This window comes from Lepidochelys kempii, chromosome 10 (genome assembly GCF_965140265.1).
Source record: "Lepidochelys kempii isolate rLepKem1 chromosome 10, rLepKem1.hap2, whole genome shotgun sequence".
In the NCBI taxonomy this organism is placed as follows: Eukaryota; Metazoa; Chordata; order Testudines; family Cheloniidae; genus Lepidochelys; species Lepidochelys kempii.
In genome coordinates this window covers 7,330,073-7,344,299 of record NC_133265.1, presented here as the reverse complement: position 1 = coordinate 7,344,299, position 14,227 = coordinate 7,330,073, and the positions used below count along the sequence as shown (strand labels likewise).

At 52.3% G+C, this 14,227-nt stretch overlaps 1 protein-coding gene across 1 annotated transcript in view; it reads left to right on the top strand.

Annotated features, from left to right (window-relative positions):
- LLGL1 (LLGL scribble cell polarity complex component 1) overlaps nt 1-14,227 on the top strand; it is a 72,719-nt gene that overhangs the window by 11,037 nt on the left and 47,455 nt on the right. Inside the window, exon 2 of the mRNA XM_073361811.1 lies at nt 4,119-4,216. Within this exon, the coding sequence (XP_073217912.1) occupies nt 4,119-4,216 (98 nt within the window). The remainder of the gene's footprint in view (nt 1-4,118; nt 4,217-14,227) is intronic.

The following is a 14,227-nucleotide window of genomic DNA, read 5'->3' as shown; positions in this document are numbered from 1 at the left end:
TTGAACCTGGGTCTTCTGGGGCCTAACCACTGTGTGCCATTCCCCTCCAGGGGAGTTGGAGGTGAAGCCTCTGGTTACAGAGGGAACTGCATACCCATTTTATTTCAGTGGTGATACCAAATCCTTTCTGTCCTGTGTGGGCTCAGGGGATCCCATAGCCCTTGATGTAGGAGAATTGTGAATGTTTCCCTTCCATTCACCCCTTGTGACTGTGCCGTGTCTTGTTGGGAACAATGAATTATTTCCTTGTGCAAGGGACTTGGGAGAGCTGGGTTGAATTTCTTGCACTCATGCTGTCCTATGACCTTGGGCACGTCAACCTCCTCTCTACGCCGCTGTTCCCGACCTAGACGGTGGGTGACGCTTCCCCTGTGAGAAAGGGTGTTGAGGGCTGTAAATGTCACTCGCTACTTATGAGTAGCTCGTTGGTGTCCTACACTGGCTACCTCCAGCCCATGTGTTTGAGCTCCTCTTCTGGCAAAACAGTTGAGTAGTTAAAGACTGTCCTGGCTCAGCCACTTACTCGCTTTGAGACCTTTGGCAAGTCACTTAGCCCGTCTTTGGTGTATCCTCATTTACAGAATGGAGACCCACATCCCAGAGGGGCTGGGGGCGAACTGATAGCTGCAAAGCACTAGAGACCCTTGGATGGAAGGTGCAGAGGGAGTGTGGTTTGTACAGTGCCCTGGGGCTGAATGGCGGGTCTGCTGGCTCTAGTCTAGCTCCAAGGAGCCTGCATTCCAAACCCTTGCTTCATACTCGGTGACTCCTCTGGCTTGCAGAGGATACAACTCCTGTCCCCTTCTTCCTCCCATGGACTGTGTCTTCAGCGTAGGCCAGCACTAGGGACAGTGGGTGCAGTACTGACTCTGAGCACTAGCAGCAGAAACCATGTTAATAGCTGATGCTGCAGAATCTGTTTTCCTTGGTGTCATCCAAGCAGTCACCAGGCCCTGCTCTACTTAGCTTAAGAAATCGGGGTGGCTTGACAGCAGGGAGCCTAGAGCTGTCTGGCTTGGTGATGACAGGCTAACTGTACACATGTGTCCCACAGGAGGAGTAACATTGGCACCCAAGTCTTTCGAAGCTATCTGATTGCTATCTTTTAGGGTGGGAGAGAGGGCACATGTGTCCTACTCCCTGGATCGCCTTTGCCTGACTGCTGTTCACTGGAACTCTCCACTTGAGAATGTGGCAAACTTTAGTGCTGGCCCCAGCCCTGTTCCCAGGAGAATTTTGGCGATATCACGTCCAGTGCATCCTCAAGAGCAAGGTGACAAGGTATCCCTTTGTCCAGGGTGTGAAGCCCCTGCTGGCATACAGACCCAGTCCCCAAACCTGGCCTTCATCGGGCTAGAGCATTAAGTTGTTCCCATGGCATTTCAGTCTTTCCACTAACCTTGTGTGTGGTGCTGTTTCAGAATATCCTGCACGTAAGGAGATCTGTGGGTCTCTAAATGCCAGAATAGGCCCAGCAGCCACTAGCAAATCAGCGGTTTTACGATTCGTACTTACCATGACGAGATCCCGAGTCTGTTCTGTGTTGCTACTTTGCAGAGTAACCATGTGGGGCTGAGATTTCGGGGAACCTAGTTGCTTGTGCTGCAGCTGGTGTCTGTGCAGGGCATGGTCTTCAGAACAAGTGGTGTGTTTAAGATGGGGCTGATCACTGATTTCTCAAGGGTTTTTGCCAAGCCATCCTCTGACAGGTTTCTGGTAAACTTCTCCCACTACCTCTCAAGCTGCCTTGTTATAATCTGATCGTGTATTTAAAAATTTAGTTGTTCTTGGACTGTAAGTTTACCAAAAAAAAACGTTTCTGGCCTTTCTTTTGTACAAGAGCATCCTCTAGTCTGGTCCTCATCTAACTCCCCGCTACGTACTGTTGGAGAAAATACTTTTGCTTTAAAAGGGGCACTTGGCTGCTGTGGGTGACAGATGTTCCACGAGGAAGCAGGCGATTAAGATCTGCTAAGTGAACGCAAGAGTTGAGTCTGTGTGTGGAAGGTGCAGTTGGGAAGATCCTACAGGCCATATGGTGGTGGTATGGCTATGTCTACGCTACAAACTATGTCAGCAAAACGTATGTCACTCAGGGGTGTGACTATGCCACCACCCCCGAGCGATGTAAGTTCCACCGACATAAGCGTTCGTGTGCATGGCACCATGTCGGTGGGACAGCGTCTGCCACTTGCGAAGGTGGGTTTTTTATGCCCACAGGAGAGCTCTCTCCCATCGGCATAGAGCGTCTTCACCAGACGCACCGCAGTGGCATAGCTGGCTGCAGTGTCACTGTACGTAGAGGCATGGCCTTAGTCCTAGAGACAGTTGCGAAGCACTGGGGAGAGCCTTCTGTGTGAGGTGCCTTGGAAATGCCAAGTATTAAATGCCCCTGCTTGGTGAGATGGGTCCTGCCCGTGAGCATTAGGGAAAGGGGTGCTGGAGGCAGAATGAGCTTCCTTCACTCGGGGTAGGAGGAATTAACCGGGCTGTATGCTGCGCCTGTAATAGGGTCTCTTGCTGACATCGCTTCCTGGATAACTTGTCCGTTATGAACACTTTTGATGCAAAAACATCCTCTGTTTCTCTGAGTTGGCAGGTGACTGAAGTTCATCCAATAATCTAGATCCAGTTGCTAAGAGGAGTCCTCCCTTTAGCCAGCCCTTATGCTGGGCTGTCCCCTAGCTCTGGTTGCGGGTACCTAGTAGAAGGCCCATATCCCACTGCCCACCTCTGCTTGGCTGCAGGGGACTCCATTCTGTGGGTAAGGAATATATTCCCTGGGTGGTCGCGTTCAGAGCTGCACACGGATTGCCAAGTGGCTGTGAGGGGAAGCGGGGAGTGTTTGCTGAGTGAGATCTAAGATTCATTCTCTTCCTGTACTGTGCTCAGATTGACCCTGACACTTGAGAGATATAGCTGGAATTCGGATGCTTGCATGTTGGTCCTGAAAAAAACAAAACAAAAACCCAGTCCTTGGATGGAGCGCTGCTGGGACTGCTCAGGGGAGGTGGGAGGGAGCGGTTGCTCCAGGCGGCTCTTCCAGCCAAGCCTGATTAGTCTTTTCTCTTCTTCCTCCCTTCCACTTCTCCTAAAACCATGGCCTTCCAGGAGGCCGCTGGGGTGGGAGCGACGCGAAGGGAGGCTGCACCTGCACTGTGTGGGCTGCGTCGACTCTTATTAACCTTCCTGAAAGGAAGCTGTGGCCAGCAATAGAAGACTGCCAGCTGTCTAAGGAGTGGTGCTGTCTATCCAGTGCTGGGAATCCCCGCTGCAAAGATCAGGCTGGGGCCGGAGCCGCGGCGAATCCAGCGCTGCCTCCCGGTTACAGCGCATGCAGGCCGTTCAAAAGGCCTCGATGAAGTCAGTGGGACGCACAGTGATTAGCGCCCCCCCCCCCACCACCACCAGGGACGTCCCGGGACTCGGTAGCTGCAAGGAGTCTTGAGCCGTGGCTCTTAAATTTGGCTGCCGGTTACAAGCTGTGGGGAGATTGGACCTACTGTCTCCCTGTCATGGTCCTGCCAGTCTGTGTCTGGGGCAAGGCCTGCTTCCCACGTTCTGGACCCTGTCAAGCCCAGTGGGCCCTGATCCTTGGCTGAGCCCTGTAGGGGTCGTCACAACACAGGTCCCTCTCTGAGGAGTGGGGAAGGCGACATCTGGCCGTTTTCAGACAATGCCACGGCTCAGGCTTGGCCAAGGGCTCGGAATGTTAGGTGAGGCTGTAGCCCATGTGGCCCTTGCCCAGCCCACCGGGGCAATGGGGCAACAGAACTGCCTGGCGCCGCTGCCATACCCTAGTAAAAAGACTTTCAGGCAGGTGCTCAAGGGGGAGTCGGTCTCCGAGCAGCAAGTGAGCGTGAGGCCCTCCCCCTTCTCCCCAGCATTGCAGGGAAGGGTGGCACGTAAATTGCGAGATCTTCGTGGGCCCCGTAAATAGGGATGCCACGGAATGTCTTTTGTGCGCGCGCTGTCCAAGCCCGTGGAGGCAGCTCCGGGCGAAGGCTTTGGGATGGGCCCTGAGCCGCCACCGTCTCCGTGGGCTCATAGCGAGTCAGTCTCGCACCGCTGAACTCCGTGGTGTGTGACGCTGTCCCGTTTCTTCGTCTTCCTCCTAGACTGTGGAACATGGGTTCCCCAACCAGCCGAGCTCTCTGGCCTACGACCCCAAGCTGCGAATTATGGCCGTTGGCACCAAATCGGGAGCTGTGAAAATGTATCCTCTCTGGGCCTCTCTCTCGTGGGACTCTCTGGAGAAGGGCGGAAGGTAAGGTCGCCTCCTGCCAGCTGGGGGGCAAACTTGCTGTAGCTCGTGGGCCACCATCCAGCTACGCACGGGCCTGATATGGCTGCTGCACATGGCTCCGGGGTTGTGTTGGTCTCATTCAAACTCTTTGGCTAATTGTGGACGCTGGCTTGGTCTGCCCTGTTCCCCTTGGTAGGTGCTAACTAAGCATTTCATATGGTGTCTCAAAATACCTTGCCGGCCAAGCAGCTGGGACCTGGGGGGCGGTGATCCAGCCTTGGCGCAGATAGAAGCATTTCTTACAGGCTTGGGAAGGTGTTGGGACCATTCTACGCTTGGGCTGTATTTCAGCCCAGCCCACTGCGGTTCCAGGATCAGTATGGCAGCTGATCTCGTCACAGTAGCTCATCTGCAGCTTTGAAAACTGGAATCTCTGGCTGAAAGCCTGTTGTGTTGGTTGGGACAGCGTGGTTTCTTGTCCCATGAAATAGCTTCGAGTAGCGTGAGCTTCCCAGCGGATGTCCTGGGGCTCGGCCCCTGGCTGACTGCATTGTCCAGAGGAGAGTGAAAAGTCAGGCTTATGGCACAGAACTTTCAGTTACTTTTCTTGTCTCTGCAAAATCTCACAGCCATGATTGCAACCAAGCTTAAGGCCTGGATTAACTGCTTCCCTTCTGTGCCCGCCCAGGGCCGAAGGCTGCAGAGCATGTAGTTCTGAAGGACTCTGCATAGCCCTCCTGGAAGCATGGCTAGGCTGTGTCTTGAGCATTGTAACCCACTGCGAATGGGTGTGTTCTTGCTGTACATGTGAGTTTGCTACTACCTGGCTTCTTGTGGGTGTGGGTTGTTTATACATATCTAAAACTTGGAAAACATGGGTGCTGTTCTGTTCCCACCTTTTTTGGCAGGTGAGCGTGGAGGGGATGGGGATGGAGCAGAGTGGCTCGAGGTGGGTGGGAGGACAGCCAGTATCTGGGTAAGGCATATGTGTGGAGAGGGTGTAGATCTTAACCTACTACCTCTCCAGCTGTCTACATTGGAGATAGTGGTTGGAGCACAGAACTGGAGCCCAGGACCTCCTAGCTCTGACAGATCCCTTCATTCATGGGTCCTCGCTTGTGCCTCTAGTTTCCCCATCTGTTAAACAGGGATGATGGTGTTTACCTCCTTCCCAGGGGTGTTGTTCCATAAGGGTTAGTCACCACACCTTGGGGATGGGAAGTGAAGTCATGGCTGCATGGGCCAAGTTTGAGGTTGGGGTGGGGAAGGCTGCTTGTGCTCCAGAGAGGGTGCGTGGGTGGGAGCGCCTGCCCTCTCCCTGCATGGGTGTTGCTGAAAATAGGTCTTGCCAAGATTCCAGCCTCTGCAATCAGCTGCCTGTGCGGAGCAGTGACTCAGAGTTGATCCTCCAGCTCTCAGCAGGAGCATAGCTTTTTCCTCATCTAGCAGGGTGGGTGATGTTTCCGACTCAGTGCATCGCAACTGGCCCTCTGATAAATAGCCCAGTGGCCGCATATGGGCCTTGGCTTGGCAAAGTGGTTCTAGAAACGAGTTTGTGGGTAGGGGCAGACGTGGAGGCAGTGACCAAAAGGCAGCCTCGCATCTGATACCAGTGAGCCGAGCCTCGCCTCACCCGAGCTGTGCCATGCTGTCCTCTCCTCCTGCTAGGCTAGCGCATCTGCCTACAAATGTGGTGGAAGTGGCTTTCCCACCATGCTGCTACTTTCTGCCTTTAATGGACGGGGTAAAACAGTGTCCCTGTGAGCCAAAGGGGCAGCTTCGCTCTTGGATCTCCTTCAAGCGTGGCAAACCAAACGCCTCTCTGCGGCCCCTCACTTCAAGCACAAGCCTGCTCCATTAGCATGACCTGGTTATAGCTTGTCCTGGGCATCAGGGATCTCTTCATGGAGAGCCAAATCCAGTGCCAAGATGGATCTCTGCAGCAGCTGGGCTGTCTGACTCTGTGTGAGTGTGTGTTGGACGGCCGAGTAGAGGATAAATCCAACTCCTCGTTTCCAAAGGGTGGGGAAGGAAACAGCTGAACTTGCTCAATCTTCAAAAAATACGGAATGTGAGTTATGAAGGGGGGAGTCCTCCGCTCCTAGTAGACATGGTGTCATAGCTCACCATGGAGCGGTGCCCCGGGGAAACTGACATTCCCGGATCCTGCTGGTGGCTTGCAATAGGGAGAGCGTACATGCTCGCGCTCCTCCTCTGCTGGAGGCTTCCTCGCCGCTTGCCTCCAGCTCTCTTCGCGCTGCCGTGATACCATTCATTTCCTCTTGCCAATGGCAAGTCGGGATTGAGCAGTGATGCAGGCTGGGGAGAAGGAGCAGATGTGTGTGTTTCTTCCTCCTCCTCCTTCCTCCAACAAACCTTCAGCCTAGGGGTTTATTTAAGGAACACAAACTGCAGGTTGAGGATGGCAAATTGCAGAGGTGGCTGGGGAGAGCAGGGCTGGTGGACACACACTGGGCCAGCTGCTGTCTGGGGTGCCAGGTGTTTGGTGTTTAAAGCTCCTTGACTGGTGTTTGCCTTTTTTGTTCTTCCACCTCTGCAAACAATCAGTGAGGAACGTAAGCCTTGAATGGGGACCCTAGCCCGCCAAGTGGGCCTACTAGAAGCTGTAGGGGTCCCTCCCCCCTGATCAAATAGGGCAGAGTTATTAGACAGCAAGATCTGGTGGATAAGGTACTGAGCTGGAGCTCTGGGTTCTACATAGATTGGCAGGACTTTGGGGCAGGAACTGTGGGGGTTTTTTTGTTCTGTTTGTACAGGGCCTAGGACAGTGGGGTGCTGACCCATGGCGGTCTCATAAATGCTACACTGATACAAATAATAAATGTGTCCATGCATGGAACGTACGAGTATATGTCCAATTAGGAGCTGGATTTCTCTCTGCAGTTTAAGCTGGACGTACATGTATTTTTTCAATCAGTTAAATGCTGAGGCCCGCTCGGGCTCGGACAACATTTCTTAGCAAATAAGCTGTTTTGGTTTGTTTTTTTTCTCCAGTGCAGAGAAAAGACTCCTCTCTAGAGGCAAGACATGGGCCCAAACCCCAGGCTTAGAAATGGGGTGTCTGCATGCGGTCTACCAGCGCATCTCGGCGAGATGCCGCTCTGCGTTTGTTTTTATTACTGTTGTCTGGGAGCCCCAGTAATGGACCAGTATGCCCTGGACAGCAGCCTAGTGACTTGGGCTGGTGTTTTCAGGGAATCAGGACGCAGCCTTATAGGGAACCCTTTGGGAAAGGAGCCTCGGAGCTGGGAAAGGAGCCTCGGAGCTGGGAAAGGCCAACTGGCTGCCCCTGAATCGAGCATCTGTCTTGAGCTGTGGTGGGCGGGAGGAGCTGCCCCATTGTATCCAGGGCATCCTTAACCAATCTGCTCCACGTAGCCAAAGGCACTCAGAGGAGAGGGGAGCTGGCAAGTTCTGCGAGGCCTGGCAGAGAGCGTCCTTTGTTGCTAGCTGTGTGGGGAGACTTCAGAGGGCTCGCTGGCTGCAGGCCAGGAATCAATTTGTCCCAGGGGTTTTGAGGCCCTGTTCTCCGGGCTCCGCTCCGCAGGAATGCGAGGGGGCGTTTGTCGGAAATCGGTCGGACGTGCCGGACAGGGCGAGGTGCAGAGCTGGCCCTGTCCTGGCTGTAGAATCTCCTCCCGGCGTCGCTGCTGGTGGCTGTGTCCATGGGGCCGCTCTGCACGGGGTGGGGGGGAGGAAATCGAAGAGCCAGGCGCTGTGTGCGCACCCGAGAGGGGCTCCCTTTATTCAGCGTCCTAGCACAAAGCTGGCATTTTTTTCCATTGTTCACCAGGTCTGAATGCCGGCCCAGCTGCGATGTCACTGGCCACGCAGCCCAGAAGATGGCTCTGTTTGTCCCCGCAGCGGAGAGCTTAGTTGACAGGCACAACAGACTCTGTGTGTGTGTTGGCACCAATCTGCTGCCCTGGCAACTCCCTCCCCCATCCCATGCCCCAGTTATACAAAACTGACCTAGGAGCACAGATGCTTGTACAGGTAGAGTTTAGCTCTGTAGAAACTCCTCTGGCCTGGCCTGAGTTGTTCCTTACTTGATGGGGGAATAAAACGTTCCCTTCCTCAGGAGTTGTACTTGGGCTGGTCCACGTTAACCATACGTGTACTGGTGGCAGTTGCCCGACTGGCATGCAAATAGCCATCGGGATGGTAAGCGCCTTGGGGCAGGGACCGTCTCTGTTCTGTGCCGTGCACCCCTGTGGGGTGATGCACAGTAACAGTGCCTTTTCCTCTCGCTCCATCCTGGTTATGATAGCAGCGTAGAAGCGCCTCTCTTCACTGCCTGAGGAAAGCCAGTGTTGCCAGGTCATGTAGCCTGTATCTGAAGCTATTGCTTTTGACGGGGCTGGCTAGAGCTGCTTTAGCATCGGCTGGGTGGATTGTACCCAGCAAGGAATAGCCTCAGTTGGGTAAGACTGAACCAGTGGCAGTGGATAACTTAGACAAAGTGAGTGGCTTCCCGTTCCCCTTTCTCCCGATCTCCAAGCCCACTTCTCCACGGGAGCAAGAGCTCGGTCCGGGAGGGTCAGCACCTGCTAGCTCAGAGCCACTGGCGGAAGCAGGATCCTAACTAACAGGCGGCACTGTCTGTTTCCTTCCCTTTTGTTTTAAACCTGCTGCTTATCAATTGAATTGGGACCCCTGCTTCCCGTGTCATGTGAAGGGGAAGATAATGCTTCCCTGTTTGCTTTCTCCACCCCAGTCATGATTTTATAGACCTCTATCTCAGCCCCTTCCCCCCTCCTCCCCACAGTTGTCTGTTCCAAGCTGAATGGTCCCAGGCTCTTCAGTCTCTCCTTCTATGGAAGCTGTTCCATCCCCCTGATCGTTTTTGTTGCCCTTCTCTGTCCCTTTTCCAGTTTGAGGGGGCGACCAGGTCTGCCTGCAGTATTCAAAGCATCAGTGTCCCATGGATTTATACAGTGGCATTTTATGTACTAGTTTGTCTGTCCCTTTCTTAATGGTTCCGAACATCCCGTTCCCTTTTTTGACTGCCGCTGCATACTGAGCAGACGTTTTCAGAGAACTCTCCACCATGACTCAAAGATCTTTCTTGTGTGGTAACAGCTGACTTGGACCCCATCATTTTGTATGTATAGTTTTGGAAAAAAATAATCCCATGTGTATTACTTTGCAATTAGCAACAGTCAATTTCGTCTGCCATTTTGTTGCCCATTTTTGAGAGAGCCCTTTCATAACTCCTAGCAGTCAGCTTTGGACTTACAAAATTACTCAAGATAGTTATCATCTGCAAATGTTACCACCTCACTGTCTACGCCTCTTTCCAGATCATTTATGAATCTGTTGACCACCACTGGTCCCAGTTCAGATCCTTGGGGGATGCAGCTATTTACCTCTCTCCACTGTGAAAACTGACCATTTATTCCTACCCTTTTTTCCTATCTTTTAACCAGTTACTGATCCATAAGGGGGCCTTCACTCATATCCCATGACTGCTTACTTTTTGTTTAAGAGTCTTTGGTGGAGGACCTTGTCAAAGGCTTTCTGAAAGTCCAAGTACATCATATCCACTGGATCACCCTTGTCCACATGTTTGACCCCATCAAAGAATTCTAATAGATTGGTGAGGCATGATTTCCCTTTACAAAAACTCTTGACTCTTGTCCAACAAATTGTGGTTATCTTACGTCTGATAATTCTGTCCTTTATTATAGTTTCAGTCAATTTCTTAGTACCAATAGGTTTACTGGCTTGTAATTGCCTTTTTTTTTTTTTCTTAAATCTGCATTACGTTTGCTGTCCTGCAGTTATCTGGTACAGAGGCTGATTTAAGCAATAGGTTACATACCACAGTTAGTAGTTCTTCAATTTCATATTTGAGTGCCTTCAGAACTGTCGGGTGAATCCCATCTGGTCCTGGTGACTTGTTGCTGTTTAATTGGCCGATTTGGTTCCAAAACCATCTGTTCCTCCTGGGTCTGCCAAAGCAACGAGCTGCGTATGCTGAAATGCAGGGGTCTGGTTTTCACTTGGACTGGCTCCCTAGGAGACTTGGGTTCCGGATTCCCCTCCTCCCACAGCAACTCCGCTTTAGAAAGCGGCAGCCCCCCTGCCACAGACTCCTCCAAGGGCTTGTTCTACATCAGGGGTTGGCAACCTTCGGCCTGCCAGGGTAATCCGCTGGCGGGCCACAGGACATTTTGTTTACGTTGGACAGTCCGCAGGCGCAGCTCCCAGTGGCCGGGAATGGCGAACTGCGGCCACTGGGAGCTTCGGGGGGCTGTGCCTGCCGACGGTCCAATGTAAACAAAATGTCTCGCGGCCCGCCAGCGGATTACCCTGACGGGCCATGTGCCGAAGGCTGCCAGCCCCTGTTCTACATCTTCCAGCAGGGTTCCAGTGAAGGGCTGGAACTGGGCAAGCTAATTGCATCCCAGTGCTTGTTGGAGAGGCCATAGATTGTCTAGCTCCTTAATTTGCCTGCTGAATAAACTCTGGTGGCTGTTGCATGTGAAAGGAGCAAACTGTAGTTGGGGTGTGCTGCCTCGGCCATGTGACTTTAATTCTCTAGCACACTGACTTTCAGCCTGTGGTCTGTGGATCCCTGGGAGGTCTGCAGACTGCCTAAGGTTCCCAAAGGGGTCCATGCCTCCATTTGAAAATGTTTAGGGGTTTGCAAATGAAAAGATTGAAAACCACTGATTTAGCAAAATCTTGTGCAGCTGAAGCCCTGCACGCTGCTGTGAAAATTTACGCCTTCATGGCCAGACAACTTTGCCTCAAAATAGGCTGTGATCTGTAGGATTCTCTATAGACAAGTTCAGATCAACAGTGTGGGGATATCTACTGACAACAGACAATGGTACAGTACGGCTTCTGTCAGTTACTAAACACACAGTCCTTCCCCTGGATGACTGTTAAGCTCCTTCTGCAGAGAGAGGCAACGAAGTCTCCCCCGGTCGCGGTTGGGGAATGGGTGTTTGGATCAACGCTTCATCGCTGGCATCCAGGGATTGAAGGCACTAGGGCTAAGTGTTCTGCCCAAGGCCGTGCAGCAGTGACTTCAGCACTCGGAGAGAAAGCCCTCTATGGGGGTCCTATGGATGACTCTCCAACTCTACGTGGAGACAGAGATAGGTTAAATCAGCCTCTTCCTATTGGGGCCTGGGCAAGGCTGGTTTCTACCCCCAGTGGCTTGAGGTGTTGTCAGGAGGCTGCTAAATTCCAGTGAATCTGGATATCCATCTGAACCTTGTATAGAGCTGCCGTGGGCAATTAAGGAAGCCTGTCGTTCCAGTGCACAAGGGCATTTCCCTTCTCCAGGGGCGGTTTACAGAAGACGGCTCTCCTTCTGGGACTGCAGTGGTGTAGATAGAGGTTCTGGAGGACTTCTTAGCCTTGTGTAGCCAAGTGAACAATGCAGCTGTGTCCATCGGCACAGGGAGGTTAGACTTCAGTCGCCTCAGTCAGCGGTACCTGTTAGTGACCTGTCCAAGCCTGCTTGTGAGGACAGAAGCAGACCTTTGATGGATGCCCTCATCTTTGGCTGCCTCCTGATCTGGTGACACACCACGGCTGTCCTGTAGCTGAGGGCTAAACCTATGTCAGGTGCTCCAAATGGCTCACTAGCAGTAACTAGTGGAATGGCAAACACTGGCCCTTGTCACAGGTCTGGTGTTAACCCCTCATAACCCTGACTGGTGGGGGAGGGAGGAGGAATGACATCTTTTTTCCCAGCTCTTCTGGGTATCGTACGCCTATTGCACCCTGTTACCGGAGATCACACCTGGGCTTGTCTGGGAGGCTCAGCTCACTGGCTGGCATCTTACTGCTAATTCAGCTTCAGTGGATAAATATTATTGTTGAAAGCAGGTGTCGCTGGCTTGGTCCAGCAAGAATACTTGGCACTTGCTGAATAGTCCTGATCTGAGGTGGTCCCTAGGCATCCTGGTTATCTGTCAGAACCCCCTATATTTGAGTGCAGGTTTTCTCTACGGTAGCATGTAACTTAACTTCTCCACTGTCCGTACCAGTGTAGAAAGGGCGCTGGTGGTCGTACCCACTATGGCTCAACTTACCCAGGGCATAGGGAGGCTCGCTCTTGAGCTGCTGCCACTGAAGCTGCCGGAGGAAAAATGAAATGGTGGGTGAATGCAGGAGGGGGGAAGCTAGTGCAAACCCTCGCAGTGTAAAAAGGGCCGCTCTGGGGGTGTGGTTTCAGCACTTCACACAGCTCTGGAGAATTAGCAGCAGCGTGGCAGGCGGCTCTCACACTGTTTTGAGCTTGTCTTTAAACTCCTACAACTGGCTCCAGGGTTGCTGTGAAATGTAGAACAGTAGCTGCGCAAACCACGGCGTGATGCAAACGAGCACTGCTGTGGGTAATGTTGACCCTGGGGGGAAGGGAGGAGAGCTAATAGCTCACCTCTTCGTGTACACGGATCTGTGGGGCACTTGTGCATGGTGAATTCAAAGGATCTACCCCAGGAATGTTAAAAGCTTTAAATTCCCTGTATTACTGCTTAGCTATAGTACTGAGTGGGTCTTTTTTTAGGCATTGCTATTGTTAACTCTTCACTCCCCCCCCCCCCCCAGACATTACAGTACTGGCAGGATGCGTGTGTGCCTACCCTTGACAAAAGAGAATACTGAACACGGAAACTTTCCCCAGACACAATTACCATGAAAAGTGTTTTGTGTTTCTGTAGGCCCTGGCCCTGGGCTTTCAGATGAGCCGCTGGAACTGCATATAGGAGTAACAGTGAAACCGACCCGTCTGTTTTACCTACTTAAGCTGGGTGACGTGCAAAAGTAAATGAGACTCTCAATGTGTTTTGGTTTTAAGGTGTGAAAAGCGTGGTGTGTGTGTGTGGTGTTGTGCGGCAGTAGCCAATAAAAAGCTTTCGTTATGCAACGGTCTTCTCTCTGTTGTGCTCGGCCTGGCTTTGGAGGGAGTCTACAACCCTCCTGCTCCAGCACAATTGTTGCCAGCGTCCATGGTCCGGTGGAATAGAGCTGTGCAGATGGTCAAGTGACAGCTGACTGTTGGCTCACTGCTCTCTAGATGTCTGCAGAAAGAAACTGCAGTCTCCTGTGGAGAAGCTATTATATACCAGATTTGCTCTTAACTGGCCTCGAATAGCTCTTGCTCATTGTAGTCCCCGCTCCATTCTCCTGTGTATCTGAGGGACCTTGATTTTGATCAAACTTTACAAAAGAAACCTAAGACTTAAAACTGGAATGAGGGAGCCAAAGTTCTAAACAAAGCAGGGATGCGCCCGAGAATCTGGAAGCAACATTCAGCCAAACTGGGGGAAGTGCAACTAGTAGCCAGCATGGCGGCTGAAAAGCAAAGCAATCCACCTTGTTTATAATGAGAGCATAAGGCAATCTCCCTGATCGTGTCACTTTTAACGAGCGCTTCGCTTGCGCTCCGGCACAAGTATGTATCTCTTGCCATTGGGGTTCCTGGTGTGGTGTTTTGCCAGTACGCTCCTGTGGGAAGCCTGCACTGATTCTGTACCAGCTCTGTGGATGGAGGGCACTGCTCTCCGGCACTGCTGAGCGAAATCCTTGTGGCCCTAGTTACTGTCCCTGGCTGCGTTGGAAAGTAGGTGCCAAAGGTTCTCTAACGTTCATCCTAGTGGCTGGACAGAATGCTGTCGAGTTCAGACCGCAAATGCTCCTTTAGGTGCTGCTATGGGATTGCTGCCTTTTGAGGATCAAATTACTTCCGGATTTTTATTCCTCTCACATGGCTTCAATTCTGGTCCTGGAACCCTAGCAGCCTTTTCCCTGTAATGTCACCTTCCCAACTAGGGCATTAGTAGTTTCCTGTCTGTGCAGGGAGCTCACCAGTTCCTGCTACAGAAGGCTCTTCGGTGATCCTGAGTGCAGATAGGCTAACTGCCAGCGTGGGACTCATTAAACTCCTCCCATCGGCAGCCTCTAATAGCTGTTGTGGCGTCTATAGGACTTCCAGCT